The following is a 13,678-nucleotide window of genomic DNA, read 5'->3' as shown; positions in this document are numbered from 1 at the left end:
CAAAGATCGTTCGCGTGTTTGCAGTTTTACAACAACTCTGGTGCGAACATGTGGTCAAGTGCTCGGCATCCATTAAGTCGCGCGTATGTGGGTTAGCGTAATGATCGGAAGATTCAGGTGCGGCGCCAGAAACCTACTTCTATGTGCAGCGGGGGCATCCTGGCACACACAGGGCACCAGATGTCAGAGCTGAGCAGGAACCTGCTCAGTGGACCAATGGCACTTTTTACAGCTGAAAACAGGATTTGAGCGTCCAAGAATAAACCCGCTGTGGGGACTGAACAGAACCGGCCCTCATTGAAACACGGAAAAGTTTTTCAAAAGTGACAATTAAACATTTGAGTGTACAGATTGTAATCAAGTCTGAGCGTGTGCGGGGAGGTACAGGGGGTGACCATGCCTTTCCGTTTAATTTGCGTGGCGGTCTGTCACAGTTTTGTCCCCTGTGTTTGCAAAAGAGTCTCAATTGCTTCTTGGCTTTTGGAGTCATCTTGTCTAGCCAATTTCGCAACAACAAGAAAAGGAAATATCACTTGCTCAATATCGTATAAGAAAAAATCATGTGCTTAGTGTAGTAAAGAAGAAGGATCCTTAAGGACAGTCGACTAGGACGTTTTTGGCTTAGTCAGCTCCAAGGGCATGACCAGTGTCGGGTTTGATTGACAGTTGTTGGCAGGCCATCATCTCATGTGGGATGGAAAAGAGACAGACGGTGTGCTCCATGACCACGCTACTATCTAATGGGCCTGATTTTAAAATGACATGTTTGTCAGTTTTTAATGGTGCAGCTAAATAACTAATCACTTGTGTCGTGTTCTATTCATTCATTTTCTAAATGTGTTTTTCGGACTGAATTTAGCTGTCATGACTTATAATCAGGTGTCTTTTGTAGTCTGGAAATTACATTTACCGTATTTTCCGGAATATAAGGCGCACTGGACTATAAAGTGCACCTTCAACGAAACGCTGTCCTTATATAAAGGCGCACCGGACTATAAGGCGCACCATTAATGCATCATGTCAGATTTTTAATCCAAATCAAATCATTTTTGAGAAAATTTTAGGTTTTTAGGTGCACCTTATAGTCCGGAAAATACGGTACTCCAATTAAGACAAAAATGTTTTTTAAAAAGCGGGCTTTGGTAAGAAAGGTGATGTCAGTAACTTCAACATATTATTAGTATGAAAAAAGGTATATCAATATTCATTAGGGGGGAGTGAAAATAGCAGTAAATAATTCCAAATGCTGGTTTTATTTCGGTATCTCCGAAACAATGGAAAGATAATTAGGGAACAGCATTGCTCTGTTTCACAGAAGCAATGCAATCAATTAAAGCATAATCGTCGTGACTCGTGAGTCTTGAGGAAAATCCAGAAGTTAATTTACATAAGGACTAAATGGCTAAATGTAATGTAATGACTCGAAACTACATCAAGGAAATCAACAGGAAAGGCGTATTAATGGTATTTTGAAGTGGTAGGCCACATTTGGGCAATCACCATGAAGTAGGAGAGACGCTAGTTAGCTTGTTGTCATTAAGGCTCTAATGGCAGCTAAACCTGGAGAAAAACGGACCCCCGGAGAGCACGCAAAGGATGAAGACATGCAAGAGCACTGAATATTATAGTCACGAGCCTGCGAACTCAAATTCAATTAGTGTGTGAACAGACAAAACAGCAGTACAAACAGGAATGCTAATAAGCCGGTCCAAAAACACGATTTGCTTCATTTCATGTTGAATCATCAACGGCGGTGTGCCGGGCGGACCGCAACGTTGGAACACAGCTCAGACTTTAATTTGTTTATTTCCCCTCACAGAACTTGTCACGCAAACTTTTTTAATCACGGTTGCTTTAAATGAAAACCTCAAAGACATATTTGCTGATATATAATTTGCGGCTGATGTTACCTTGCATCAGTTTGGTTAATGCCCCCCCCCCCCCCTCCTCACTCGACCATTAATGGTAAATCGCTGAGGTTATAAACCGATTGCGCATTCTCCATCAGATTAGAGGCTCTACTGGTTGACGCCCGGCGCCCGCTACGGTATTAGCGCTTAACATTTCTCCTCGTGTCCTTAAAAGACATTTCACAGCTTCTGTACATGGTTTTGTGGTCTACTACTTTGGAGGCTGTACTGTAATTCCTTCCCTCACATTTTGTTTCTTTTTCTAAAAAGTTCACCAGGTTCGTTTCTTGATATTTATCCATTCAGCCTGATGGGAATGATGGGAAACGACAAAGAGTCAATGTGTGTTTAAAATATTTGCCTACAACTTAGTCATGCATGGGCTCACGTAGCTCACCTGACAAGGATTAAACCCCGCAGCTCTCCCCCCCCCCACCTATCTCTAAAGCAGCATTCTAAAATAACTTGAGAATTATTAACCATAATTCCTCCATTCTACGGTTTACGAAACGCCGATGTTATGCTCAGAAGCTTATAACGAAGAGAAGAGAGGAAGAGCCGGCTCGCTTTGTGACTGAGATGCAGGACGACAGCTGACCTATAAGGGCTGACTCACCCCCACATTCACTTCACCATTAATATATTCACTTATTAACGCTCAGGGGATGTGCGGTAATGCTGGGTAAGAATTCGCTCTGGTAAAAAGTCAAATGTGCATACGCAAAAAAGAATTTTTTAGAATGCAATGTTGCTATTAAGACTTATTGTGTTCACAACAAGCCACTTTAAAAGCTTACAGCTGAAAATGCAAAAATATAATTTAGTACATACAGTTCATTATACTGCACATGGATGATAATGTACAGTTAAAATTTTCCGTATGTATGACTCTAATTACTTCTGCTTTCTGCCAGCTCGCAAATAAATAATCCAACTCTTAATGAGGCCGGTCATTATTACTTTTTCGTCTCTGCTGGTGAATTGTTTCAAAATATCGCAGGGGTTTTGGAGATTTCTCGCACAAAGCAAAGACCTGAGTCTTATCAATGGAAGATTTGTGCACAAGATAAAGGCCCCAAGGCAAGGCCTGTTTAAGATGTCATCATCATTAACGTCATTTGTCCGACGGCCACAGCAAGACCGAGCGGCCATTTGGAAAGACACCCAGTGAGGAGGAAGATGAAGACAGACAGCGCTTCTGGTCAGGAACAGGAAGATGGTTACATTAAGCCTAATGAGCAAATGTGCGCTCACACCCACGCTTAGCTAAATGGCAGCTTTTTGTTGGACGTTCTTTTTCCTCGCAGGCATGTCGTGGTTACTTTCTATAACACTGCAGTGACAAGACATATCCCGTCGTATTCCAAAATGATCAGATTTCATCAATCCTAATCCACTCGTTATGACTGTGAAAAAGCAAAAATGCTGTCTGTTGAATCGAGCTGGCTGACCGGCTGACGATAAGTGTGTGTGACACTTCCCTGCCGCGGGAGTTGTATGCGCTAGTGTATTGTGACAGAGTGCAACCTTTAAAGGCCAGCGACTGATACACAACAGCGCCCGAACCCCAGCGACTCAGCCCACGACGGCCCTTTGCCTAAGAGCATCTGCGGCCGCACATGCACAAAGATGGCATGTCATCGCTGCGGCGAGCACACAACGCCGCCGACAAAGACATCGGAAACTACTTTGAGCGCTTCAAAGGAAACCATCTCAAGTCATTAATCTAGCTTGCTTACTTTAATAGAGTCATAATTTGATGCATGCATAATGGGGGGAAAAGAAATACAAAATGAAAGCGCCAGCGCTGAGGCACTAATTACCATTTGAAGGCTGTTGGAAATGAAAATCATCTACTGCCACCTCCTGGTCAGGTTTATGATTGTCAAGAAAATAAATAAATACCTTTAGTTCATATAATACCCTGAGGAGTGAGGATTGGGATAATTGTCACAGTGATTACCAAGCAAGTTAGTTGCTAAGATGGAGCATTAAGAACTACAGTAGCGGTACTGTGATGTTTCTTCAGGAACAGTCTCGATTACCAAGCGTCAAATTATGATATTATGCCAGTTCGATGTGCACTTTAAAGCAATTGTGACCTTTTAAAATGACGCAAATCTCTGTGCTCTCCTCACTGGAAAAGTATTTTTTATAAATGATTTACTGTGGATGACAAATATTTATAAGATCTTGTTTTTGAGGGGGGTGTTTTGACCTTTTGTGTTCTTACCGCTCATAGATCGTCTTGAGAGCGACCTGATCAGACACGCCATCACTTTCTTCTAAAAACAGGATGATCCATGATGTCCTGTAAGGCCACTCCTCAGTCAAATTGATCCACGACGCCAGACGATCCCAATTGAAGATGATCTGATTAGCTCGCAACAAACGACCTGTCAACAGGCAGACATCGCTGGTGATCATACTGTAAAATCCATAAAATTTTCCATGTGTAGGTTTACCAGTGATAGAAACAATATTGAGCAGCCTCCTCATGGTCTGGGGGCTGATGTCACTGAACCAGTCTTCGGTCACCAGCAGCTTTGTCAAGTCAAAGGACATCTGCCTAGTGATGGTCCTCTGCATCTGGCGTCGCCGATACGTGTCCTTGAAAGAAAGGCATCGTTCCAACAATTACTTAATTACAAACAACTTAATATTTTCCATGCTTTGGTAACAAAAGTCTTAATAGGAAAGGATGGAGAATTAATGGTGATTTTAATCAGTAAAAACCATGAATAGAACTAATCATGTACATCGGATTAAATGGAGCTAAAATTATTTCCTGGAAGTCGTAAATTGACAGACTGAGGACAAATCGACACAAACTGCATCACGAGATCCCAAAGACAGCCTTCAGGGTCACCATGTGGGCTCAGGCCAAGTCATTTAAAAAACACTAAAGCCGGAAATAAACATACATGTCTCTTATTATATCATCTGGAAAAAAAGTATTCTCTTTATTCAAGGCAGTCTGTTGAGATTATTTTGAAAACAAAAAAAAACAACTAAAGAAACAATGAACGGGAATTCCTCTGCAAGCTATCTTTTAAGCCACATTCTTATCCAGCAGCTTTTCCTGTCATATAATCTGTTAAAGAGAAAAACTCTCTGTGACTGCAAAGAGAAAAACAAATCAAAGAGCCACTGTCCCAAGCAGAACATGACACACAGACAAGCTATTGACACAGATCTACCGGGGAACATCTGTGATGGTATCAGACAGCTGTCATGGTCATGAGCCAAGATGAAGCTTTTGGTCGACTTTGAAGTCGTAATACCACTTTTGTGACCTCTTTCTCAGAGATGAAACATATGGCCACCACTCAGTCTGTGCCCAAACGGTCCAAGTTAAAGATAGACTTTTCAAGTTTTCAACTTGTACATCCGCTTTTAGCATTTAACAAATAGCTGCTCATGTAGTTAGCTCCAAACTGTCACAAAGTGGAAATATTTACTTGCGTTCAACTTACATCAAAATAAAAAGTCATGGAAAATGAGTCATTCTGTCATTTCGCCCTCCTGCCAAGAAACTGAAAAGCGGAATGACTCCAGAATTAAAGGGCTCGTGAATTTGAGGGCGCCAGAGGTAGAAAAAAAATGTTTAGCAAACAAGTGAGGGAGGCGGGGAGGAAGTGTACGGTTGGTGATAAGGTCTCGCAAGGGGCAGGAAAGCATCAGTGACAGCAGCAGAGTCGCTTAGCCTCCTGCCAGCAGAGCCGGTGCCAGTGTTTTGTCGCGGGGACCCACCGCTGCTCGGCCTTGTCATTAGACGGTGGCGACGCGGCGGGAAGGATAAAGAGCCATTACATCAATTACACCGGGAGTCTTGGCTGCACACCCCACTTTCTCTTTCCTCTCGCTTTACATATCAGCGGGTCTCCTCCTGTCCACTGGCCTCCACGCTGCTTGCCAAAGCCACGCCTGCACTAAGCATCCTCTTCAGGAGGGGGACGGAAATGAGAAAGCAGCGAGGGTTTTTAGGGCACGGAGTCTGGAGGAAACATTTTCCAGTACGGGCAGAATGTGAATATTTGCGGGATAAATTATTTATTTATTACTGCCTTCGATTTGTATATAATGGCAAGAATGAATTTTAAATTTGTGCAAATTCAAGGTCAATCAAAATGCTGAAATCGAAGACGTTCCACTTCAAGGATTTTACTCGACATCATTAAAACAAGATTTACCCTGCGGTTAAGAGCGTTCTTGCTGCCAAACTTCGCCTGGTCCGGAGCCAGGCTACTCTGAGACATCTTCTTGTCAACGTCTTCCGTCCATCCTGGAGGAGGTAAAATATTACTTTGCGCCTTAAAGTCCTCCGGTGGATTTTGCTATACCTTCTGTAGCGAAGCTGTCGCCATTGGAGGGCGCCGCCATGCAGAGCTTCCTGGCAGTGCTGAGACCTCTGCTGTTGAGGAACACTGGCAGGTGGACAATGTTCCTCATGTAGTCATGTCCGTTGATGTTGGAGTCTCTCAGCACGCTGTTGAGGTTTTGATTGATGGCTTTGATGATGATATGCGGGTCGCTGGCGAAGATCGAAATGAAGGGCCCTTTGGAGAAGAGAACTCGCACCTAGCAGGAGAAGCAAGAGAAATAAAAATGACCATGTGAAGCTGACTGGGACTACTTTCCAGACTATAATCTCAATTCTTATTCAACTTTAACACAATTTGTTAACCTTTGACCATTGAGCCGCGTAAACTCCACACAGGAGGTCGAACTAGCGTTTTAGTAGCAGCTGTCATGTGAACTTCAGAGAGAATTGAGAAGATTGGATTAACACACAGGAGGTTTCAATCTACTTTGGGATCACCCCATAAAATAATAACATTTGGCTAAAGGTGGAATAATTCTATTAGAGCAGCTGGGAGCAGGAAGCTAAATTCAAAGGGAAGTTGCGGCAGCTGGGAACAACAGGGTGGTTGTACACCAGCTGAGTGTTTGTGTGTCTGCTCAAAGACACGGAAAATTAGGTTCATGGGAACAAATATTGTTGAACCGCAAAAGTGACAACCACACACCGTGTCCAGCATTTGCAGCACTTTGTCCTGTTCACAGGCGTCCAGCCCATCGATGATGACGGCCATTCGCGTTTGGTTCTGAGTAAATCCGTCAATGGACTTGGCCATTTTCGACATCAGCTCCACCTCGTGTTTCAGAACCTGGCGTGACGAGGATGAAAGCTTTCAAAACATTTACGAGCGGCTGATTTGATTTGACTTGCAAATTCAATCATCTGAATTTACGATCTCAAAGAATTCCAGCTGTCTCAGTTGGGATCTGTTCACGCTACCTTCATAAAACCTTCACTCTTGAGTTGGTGCAGATTGTTGGCAGCGCTGTGCAGGCGTTTTCTCTGGGAGTTGAGGACTGAGTCGCCCACCTGCCACCAGGTCTTACAATTGAGCAGCAAGGCCAGGCCAACAATGCTGGCCATTGCGATAAGCACTGCATTGACTGTCAGGTTCTCAGGGTCCACCTGAAAAACAAAGCACACATCAGTCAGAGGCCTACAAAAGCAAGTCATACTGTTCTTACCGAGCTTACCTTAAATATTGCGAGCAAGGCTAAACCGGCAATGAGGCAGCAAAGTGTCAAGGAAAAGAGGACAAAGGATGGCACGCAGCATGTCTTTTTCCACTTTTTACCTGGGCGGTGAAAGAACAAGAATGATTTAATCAAGCTTGCAATGTGCTAATTGTAATTAACAGCTTCCTTAACCACTTAATAATGCACAAACGGAAGTAAACAGCAGTTGTGTCGAGCCCTAATTTACTTATTGCTGTTTAATAAAGCATGGTAACAGGATGTGTCATATTTCCGCTAATGTATGATGAAACATTCATTTATATGATATTGACCAATAAAAATAAAATCAGAAAATAGTCAATGTGATATAAAAAAATAAAAAACGTAATATAAATGTACTGTGACTTGCTGGGAGCTGGTGTCATAAGAAGACAGTAAAGTCACCTTGGATCTCATCATTCTTGAAAACTCGAAACAGCCGAGTGGCCATGAAACCAAACTCCCTTTCACACGCGTCTGAGAGCGTGGCGATCATCTCGGCCATAGAGGTCTCCCCTCCCACACTGGACAGGCGATTGTAATCCGTGAACAGGAATCTGTCACCAACGAGAGAGAAAATTTATGTAATGCAAAAACTCAGGTAAAGGTAATTTGGAGTCCTTTTGTGTGTCAAGGTCACCTGACAGGCAGTGCACGGGTGGTTTGTTCAGGCAGCTCGGGGGCATTGACAAACATCAGTTTGAGAAGAAGCTCCAGGTAGCCAATTTGGCGGGCCAGGCGAGTGCTGATGACCCACGCCCAGTTCCAGCTCTCTCTCTCACGTCGGCTTCCAAAGTACACCAAAACTGGAGTAAAGAAAATTGAATTGTTTTAACATACATACATTCAACATGGCAAGCTGATTGTTTTCTTCTTGCTTGATTTCTCCTCCAAAATCTTTTTATTGTTTATGTAATGGCGCCCTCTTGTGGGCAACACATTTGAAAGCACATTTTCACAAAATACAATGGCGACTGACACAAAAGTAGGGATGCCCCAAGTCTATGATTTTACCAAAAAAGATGTAAATCAAAGCGAGGAAACTGAGGGAAACGGCAATGGCCAGCTTGTGATCAACAGTAAAGCCCAATATCACAGCCACTGAGCCACACAGCAGGAGGGTGAGGAAAACCACCAGCCAGGAGAACTGGAACAACGGCTCAATCTGCTGCCCGGCAAATGTCTTCATTTCATCTTGAGAGACAAATAGAGAGAATAGAGGAGTCCTGTTAATTCAACTCATCGCCGAATAGGAGATTTCGGATGCTGTGCCTACCCTCGAGTTTCTTCAGAAGAAACGATTTGCCACTGCCCCATTGTGCGTACAGCCCAACGCAGATGGGCGGTTGCATGGTGGGCTCGCTGAGAATGTCCGCAAGAGCGCTGCTGTACAGGTCGTAACCCAACATGTCCCCGTCGGTTTCAGTTGGGGAGAGGTGTTCTGAAAGAGACCCGCAATAAAACAAAGCATTAATGGGTTTTCCAATAAAAACTGAACAACAGAGGAAATGGTCCTACTGGCGCCAAATATTTGCGTGAGGATGCTTTTCTGGTGGGTGCAATCAATGTTGTATGGCGTCTCTCCAGCCTTATTCGGACGGTAAAGTAGGCGGCCATCTTTAGGGTTCCTTAGCAGCAACTCGGCCAGCTTTCGGCTCCTCCCTCTGATGGCGATGTGGAGGGGTGTGTCGCCTTTCTGTTTAGTCAAAATGAGGACACATTAAATAAAGATGATAAAACATCATTAAGAGTTAAAAAAAATCCTGACCTTGTCTACAGCTGACACTTTTGCTCCTTTATCCAGTAACAGCTCAACGATCTCGATGTTCCTCATTTTTGTGGCTTTGATGAGTGGGGTTTCTCCTTCCTAAAACGACAGGGTGGACAATATGCTTTTTGGTGGAAAGGACATTACATGCTTGATAGCTGCACAATGTTCTACCTTGGTGCAGCTCTCCGTGTCAGGGTTACACTGCAGGATGTCCCTCACCATGGTGGCATTACCTTTTTCCACAGCCCAGTAGAGAGCAGTCTTTCCGTCCTGATGAAAAAGGCATTGGGATTCAATTTAGAGCAATTAGTATGAAATAAAAAAATAAAAGACACAATTTTATAATATAATTTTGTGATGGCAAAAAATGTGACGACCATTGCAAAATATCATTTTGACATAATGGTAGTGCAGTAATCTCCAAAATGTGTCATGCACTCTATTGGTGTTTGTTTTTGCAGTCAAAATATTTTCTTAAACTCTGAGTCGTGGATTTAAATTCACTTCAAGTAAAATAAAGAGTGTTGAATTACACCGAACACAAATAGGCCTCCCGCTTGTTTCTAAAAATCAACAAAGATTTCACCGAGGAGCTCCTACCTGGCCCCTGACATCAATATCTGCGTATTTGTTCAGTAGAGCTCGCACTATTTCCACATGACCTCCTCTGACTGCTCCAATCAGCATGGTCTCCCCGCTCTGGAAAGAAGAAACAGTGTGAGGCCGACTGCATTTGTTTTTCCATGTGGATGTCTGAAAAACAAATGTCCAGTGGGTCTCACCCTATCTGGTATGTTAACATAGGTGCCGGCATCCAGCAGGTCCTGCACAATTTCTGTGTGTCCCTCCTTAGCAGCGATGGCTAGGGCTGTGTTGCCGTCCTTGTCGGTCATGTTGACATTGGGGTTCCTCTTCAGCAGCTCCTTGACCACGTCGGTGTAGCCGCCTTTCACTGCCACGATCAACGCAGTCATGGAGTTCTGCAAAAGAAACAAATACAAGTTGGCTGTGTGTTTAATAAACTGACTCTTATGATAATAATAATAATAATCTGTTTACAGCTCCTTCCTGGTCTACGTCGGCTCCGTTGGCCAGAAGGTGCATCACACTGTCGTAATGACCTCTCCTGGCAGCCCAGATCAGTGGAGTGGTGCCGTACTGTAAAGAGAGAAACCATTTAAGAGTTACTGAAATGTTAGACAAGTGCAATTTAATTATTTCGAAAAAGGAAAGGACAGACATATTTGTATGATAATGACACATTGTCACTTAGTAGTGGGTCGTTACCTTGTCCGAGCAGTTGACTTTGGCTCCGTGCTGCAGCAGGAGATGGACGATCTCAGCGTGGCCTCGACCCGCCGCCCAAATTATGGGGTAGACGCTATACTGTTAGGAAAGAACACAGGAATCATGTTAAGAAATAATTCTATATGGTGCAAAAAAAATAATCAATAAAAATGTAAACCACCACTGAATCTTAAATGCATAGTCAAAACCTGACGTATGAACGTAGAAGAGCGTATCCAGTTTTAGTACCTGACCCGTGATGTTCGGGTTAGCTCCCTTGCTGAGGAGCAGTTCTGCCACATCTGTACGACCTTTATAGGCGGCCCACATCAGAGCAGTCCAACCTCCCTAATTAAAAGACACAAATAGATACAATTAAGGGAATAATACATACGGACTACAAAAATGGCTTCAAATTAATCCCTGCACAAGACAATAAAGATGACCTTTGTAGTGCTTTCTGGGGACTCGAGACAATGTGCTATTTATAGAGTGAGTGACACACATTGTACCAAGGGAACAGTAGCACCCAACATGATCTTTGGTTGTTATAAATAATCCCACCGTGATGCACAGTGTGCATGACTCAGATTGTGTCACTTCCTTTAAGAGTTTAACGGGGATTGCCGTTAGTGCAACTGGACACAGAGGCGACTGTAGGTCAGTAGGTAGGTCTCTATTACAGAAGCAAATCCTATCATTGCCTCATATAAATAACATTAGGGGTCTATAAATGAGATTAGTAAAGGATAAGAGCCATCACTCACAATAGTGCTGGTAGGAGTAATGTCATTTCATAGCTAAATGCATCTTCAGATTTAACCAGCACTCCAAAGAAAATCCAATAATAGCTATTAAATGAAAACCTGAAAGTTGTAATATGATATGTATATTGAATTTCTTCACTTGACTAAATGCCTATTTACTATTTCTTTGGCAGTCTCATAGTTTCAATTTCCCCTCACCATCAATTATTTCCCAATGATTTCCCTTTTACTGACATCTTTGTCGACATTCTCACCATGTCTCTGTGTTCCATATTAGCATCGTTGTCCAGCAATTCTCCCACCACCTGGATGTGGCCTTCCTTGGATGCTGACATCAGAGCCGTCCAGCAGTCCTGTGCAAAGATGCAAACTGTTACCATGGGAACCGCCACCCAGCGCCATGTCAAAGCTGTGTCTGGCTGTGCACAATCTACAAATGCAACAGCAGGTTACAGGATCTGACATTAATGAACAAATGGAGTCTGATTAAATATTATTATTAAATCTGAACTACTTTTTACACCTTCTCGGGATCGCTTTAAATTCATTTCAAGTTTGGTACGTGGCAAGCTTACAACATCATCGAAGTTAATGTTAGCTCCTCTCTTTATGAGCTCCTGTACGATCTCCAGATTGCCTTGCTCAGCTGCCACCATAAGGGGAGTCTGTCCATTCTGAAGGGAGAAAACAAGGAGATCAAGAGCATGTTTGTTAAATTTGAACCAACAAACTAGCGTTGGGTAGGCAAAGTAGCAATGTCCATACAGAAACTTCTATAGGGAAAGATAATAGCGGTTGCAACTTACATCACTCCTGCTGTCGACGTCTCTGAACTTATCCAAGTGTGCTTTGATGGCAGCCAGGTTCTCCTCCTCCACGTAGTTGAACAGACTCTGGACAGCCACGGAGGTCATCTTCAGGGAAGTGGTGGTGTCCATGGCTCAGTGCTCAACACCTGGACGGCGCTGTGACGGGCGAGGAAGGCCAATTAGTTTATGGGTCGGTCCCACGTAGACAAACTAGTCTGGAAATAACACATAGGAAAGATGAGCCAAAATGAATTTTCGTCATGGAAGGCAAATTACAAAGTAGATTTTAGTCATATTTGCTGGTCATTAGTGCCACCATAGCATTGATGCAAATAGGATCGGGATTAGAAGATCTAACTCAATTCTGGCTGCTCATGCAGAAAATGGAACCAAACATGAAAAATGTATCCGCCCTCAACACATTCAAATCTTTTAATAAAAGTAATTTATGTGTGGCACTACCTTATAATTCTTCTGAACGAATAAAAAAAGGTGTTCATTTGGAGTTGAAGAAATACGGTAAAAAACATTAAAGTAGTTGTAAAAGCCATCAATTATTTTTAATCAAATCAAAACCATCAAAAGTAAGCTCAAGAGTGACAAATTAGCTTCATGAAAACCTTTAGGAATGATGGATGATGAAGAACTGGAGCAGACAAAGTGCATACATAATTTAAGTTCAGAAATTTTTGGGGGGGGGGGGGGGTTAGTCAGAGCTCTGACCTTGTTTTTCAGCATCAGGCACTCATTTCACTAGTGTAAATACCCGACCACAAGAAGCAATAATTAACTCTCGTGACTGCTTTTATTTCACCGAACAAAAGGAAAAGCCATCAAACATGGCCGCTTCATTGTAAGAGTGATTCAAACGATCGATGAACATTAATAATTCATCATCAGCTGTCTATGGTGTACCCTGCCGGCCGGGATGATATCCAGCTAGTAATAGTCTGAATGCACTAAAGAAAATTGATGATCGGGTGCGAGATGGCTGCATCAAGGCACGACCAGGCAACCAAAATGATTGTAAGCGGCCACAAAAGAGGGTTCCCCTAAAAGCAGCTCTTCAACACAATCCAGGAAGCATGAAGATAGTTCGTGCTCGGGTCAATACCGCCTGACATAATTGTTGGCCAGACAGCACAAAAGAGCCAAGGTAGCCAAAGATTGACATTTTTGTTTTTCCTATTTCTACCTTATACTCTCATAACAGAAATCCTGAGAGCAGGAAAAAAAAATCCTTTGTTAACCAAAAAGGCAACAGTTGACACGCCCTCTCTGCTCTTTGGTTTCCCAGCGCAACAAGGAGATGACTACATCACATCTGTGTCACCTCATTCGGACAAAAAACACAAAGCAACCAACAAGTGCTGAAATCTAGTTTACGTACAAATATGGTAGATTATACAAAAAATGATAAAACTCTTACCTTGCAAGGTTTATTGTCCAACAACAGTGTAAGTCTTGCTCTCTCGCTACACACACAGAATCTACAAACACTGCCTGGATCAGGCTCGGCATCCCTCCCACCTCTTTTTTTTTCCCCGTCAAGGAGGA

At 43.0% G+C, this 13,678-nt stretch overlaps 1 protein-coding gene across 7 annotated transcripts in view; it reads right to left on the bottom strand.

The window, feature by feature from the left end:
* The window catches only part of kidins220a (kinase D-interacting substrate 220a), a 29,497-nt gene that overhangs the window by 14,549 nt on the left and 1,270 nt on the right, over positions 1 to 13,678 (bottom strand). For 5 of the 7 annotated variants that reach the window (XM_061300788.1, XM_061300792.1, XM_061300793.1 and 2 more), the window contains exons 2-23: positions 12,119 to 12,336; positions 11,888 to 11,986; positions 11,567 to 11,665; positions 10,795 to 10,893; positions 10,546 to 10,644; positions 10,318 to 10,416; positions 10,041 to 10,238; positions 9,859 to 9,957; positions 9,430 to 9,528; positions 9,256 to 9,354; positions 9,006 to 9,183; positions 8,764 to 8,928; positions 8,502 to 8,681; positions 8,128 to 8,293; positions 7,893 to 8,044; positions 7,467 to 7,567; positions 7,213 to 7,398; positions 6,941 to 7,081; positions 6,254 to 6,491; positions 6,104 to 6,195; positions 4,376 to 4,520; positions 4,144 to 4,306 (exon numbers count right to left, since the gene is read on the bottom strand). In XM_061300788.1, the coding sequence (XP_061156772.1) occupies positions 4,144 to 4,306; positions 4,376 to 4,520; positions 6,104 to 6,195; positions 6,254 to 6,491; positions 6,941 to 7,081; positions 7,213 to 7,398; positions 7,467 to 7,567; positions 7,893 to 8,044; positions 8,128 to 8,293; positions 8,502 to 8,681; positions 8,764 to 8,928; positions 9,006 to 9,183; positions 9,256 to 9,354; positions 9,430 to 9,528; positions 9,859 to 9,957; positions 10,041 to 10,238; positions 10,318 to 10,416; positions 10,546 to 10,644; positions 10,795 to 10,893; positions 11,567 to 11,665; positions 11,888 to 11,986; positions 12,119 to 12,250 (3,029 nt within the window). In that variant the 5' untranslated portion in view covers positions 12,251 to 12,336. The remainder of the gene's footprint in view (positions 1 to 4,143; positions 4,307 to 4,375; positions 4,521 to 6,103; positions 6,196 to 6,253; positions 6,492 to 6,940; positions 7,082 to 7,212; positions 7,399 to 7,466; positions 7,568 to 7,892; positions 8,045 to 8,127; positions 8,294 to 8,501; positions 8,682 to 8,763; positions 8,929 to 9,005; positions 9,184 to 9,255; positions 9,355 to 9,429; positions 9,529 to 9,858; positions 9,958 to 10,040; positions 10,239 to 10,317; positions 10,417 to 10,545; positions 10,645 to 10,794; positions 10,894 to 11,566; positions 11,666 to 11,887; positions 11,987 to 12,118; positions 12,337 to 13,678) is intronic. The other 2 variants (XM_061300790.1, XM_061300791.1) reach the window with 1 other exon arrangement.

The sequence above is a fragment of the Syngnathus typhle genome, linkage group LG16 (genome assembly GCF_033458585.1).
Source record: "Syngnathus typhle isolate RoL2023-S1 ecotype Sweden linkage group LG16, RoL_Styp_1.0, whole genome shotgun sequence".
In the NCBI taxonomy this organism is placed as follows: Eukaryota; Metazoa; Chordata; class Actinopteri; order Syngnathiformes; family Syngnathidae; genus Syngnathus; species Syngnathus typhle.
The sequence above is the reverse complement of the archived record's forward strand: the minus strand, read 5'-3'. Positions and strand labels throughout refer to the sequence as shown.